Source organism: Buceros rhinoceros, unplaced genomic scaffold, assembly GCF_000710305.1.
Source record: "Buceros rhinoceros silvestris isolate BGI_N320 unplaced genomic scaffold, ASM71030v1 scaffold5335, whole genome shotgun sequence".
NCBI classification, from domain to species: domain Eukaryota; kingdom Metazoa; phylum Chordata; class Aves; order Bucerotiformes; family Bucerotidae; genus Buceros; species Buceros rhinoceros.
In genome coordinates this window covers 1592-3806 of record NW_010413283.1, presented here as the reverse complement: position 1 = coordinate 3806, position 2215 = coordinate 1592, and the positions used below count along the sequence as shown (strand labels likewise).

Sequence of the window (2215 nt, the reverse complement as noted above, 5' to 3'; positions counted from 1 at the left end):
CCAAGCTCCAGGCAGGACAGAGCCAGGATGCGGGGAGCTCATCTCCCTCCTGCTCCCCTGCCAGCAGGAAGGTTGGGAATGGCAGGAGACTGGGAGGACGAACTTACTGGACACAGTGAAGCAGGGAAGAAGCAGCAGCCTGGATTAGTGTTGCTGCCACAGTTTCAAGCCCATGGGCTCGGTGGGTTCACACCGTGGCAGCAGCCCATGGGCTGGGAAAACCCACCGCCAGATTGGCAGAGAGATTTTGCCCAGTTTTGTTTCCTCCCACAGCAAATCATGGGAGGGTGGGAACAGCCAAAAGTCTGCACTGGCATCTTTAGAGCCTAAAAAAAGAACTAAATCCTATTGCTGCTAGAAGTGGGTTAGGGAAGAAGTGAGCACATGGCTGGTGACCTCTCAACTCCGCCCAGAGCACAAAATGCAGGCCCGTGGCGATGGAGAGAGACTGCTTCTGCTCCCAAAAGCTGCACTTGGCAGGGGAAAGCTGGGGATATTTATATGGGTTTGAGGATTTTCTGGGGTGGGTCAGATTGGCCCTTGAGGGTGTGAGCAACCTGCTCTAGTTGCAGATGTTCCTGCTCCCTGCAGGGGGTTGGGCTGGATGAGCTTGGAAGGTCCCTTCAACCCAAACCAGTCTGTGATTTTATGATTTTATCTTAGAAATGTTGCGGCCCAATCCTCTTGCATTCCAAGCTGACCCCTGGGGACAGCAGGGAAATTAGAGACTGCAATTTTAAATGGGACCTTCAAGATCATAAAATCACGGACTGGTTTGTCCTGTCACTACACTCCCTCCTGAAAAGCCCCTCCCCAGCTTTCCTGTAGCTCCTTTCAGCACTGACAGGCCGCACTAAGGTCTCCCCGCAGCCTTCTCTGCTCCAGGCTGAACACCCCCAGCTCTCTCCCCTCTCCTCCCAGCAGAGGGTTCCACCCTCCCATCACTCCTGGGGCTCCTCTGGCCCCGCTCCAACAGCTCCATGTCTCTGCTGGGCTGAGGAGCCCCGAGCTGGAGCCAGCCCTGCAGGGGGGTCTCCCGAGCGGTGCAGATGACCCAGAGCATCTCAACTACTGGGTACAACCTCCTTCCAGTGCGGAGTCGATCCCAGTTGTGTACCAGCCTGGACAGAAGTTCCCTACATTCCTATCCCATAGCACCAGGTATCAGGAAAAGCAAGAAGCACCTCCACCCTCCCAGCCAGGCTCTGAAAATCCATCCTAAGATCAAAGGCTCCCAACAACCCCAAGTCCGCTTATCACTGGCATTGCGTGAAGTGTTCCTCTTAAAGCATAATCCCACTTTCCCCGGCTGGAGGGGGGTGAAATGAGGTTGATCCTTGAGAAAGCTGGTTAGATGCGGCTCTTTCCTGACCCTCAGCATCACTCCCAGGGTGTCAGTGCCACCTGAAGTGATGCCAGAGCCCATCCCTGCCCCTCAGGATGCTCTGAAGCAAAGCACCGAAGCCAGACAACAGCTCCTGGGAGAGGGGACAGCTCGCACATGGTTGGGAACAGCACGTTCTCATCACACGGACGTCTCTCGTCACAAATGAGCAGAAGGCAGCATGGCTTGGTGTACTAGGGTCCTGCCCGTGCATCCAGCACGGGAAAGGAGCAGCAGAGCCGAGCCAGGGTCCAGCAGCAGAGCCAGGGGCACCAAGGATAGCAAAGTCAACCTAAGGCCCTGGAGAAGGCTCCTGCGCGGCCCTTAGGCCAGTTTTCAACCCACGATGAGCCGAGCCAGGAAAATCAGCTCCACTTTTAGAGGACATCTGCAACACTGCTTCCTCACTGCACGGCCCAGGTCCAGCTGGGCCACCCTTTGGACCACCACAATATGCTTCGCTGGGGCCTCCTGGGAGATGTGGAGAATCAGCGTGAGGATTTTGTTTTGACACAGGGGATCGTTCCCTGAGTGAGACCAAGAAGATGATTGGGAAATTGGGGGAGAACAGACCCAAACCCAACAGCATCACATAACCAAGGCCTCTTCCAGAAAAACCTTCCAGTAAGAGATTTAACAAACCCCAGACACCCCCCCCCGCCACACCCCCTGCTCTTCCGGCTTCAAACGCATCGGCCAAATTCCTGCTACCAAGAGGAATCACCTGGCCAAGCGACAGCCGTGACAGCCCGTCCATCCCAGCGCTACTTCTGCAGCCGCTTGTACACCAGGAGCGCCAGCACTGAGATCACCGCGACGCCCACGGCTGGA

The 2215-nt window shown here is 56.1% G+C and overlaps 1 protein-coding gene across 1 annotated transcript in view; it reads right to left on the bottom strand.

Moving 5' to 3' along the window:
• Positions 1-2148: 2148 nt before the first annotated feature.
• The window catches only part of LOC104493893, a gene marked incomplete at its 5' end in the record, with an annotated part of 1410 nt that continues 1343 nt past the window's right edge, over positions 2149-2215 (bottom strand). Inside the window, one exon of the mRNA XM_010136658.1 lies at positions 2149-2215. Coding sequence (XP_010134960.1) covers positions 2149-2215 — 67 coding nt within the window.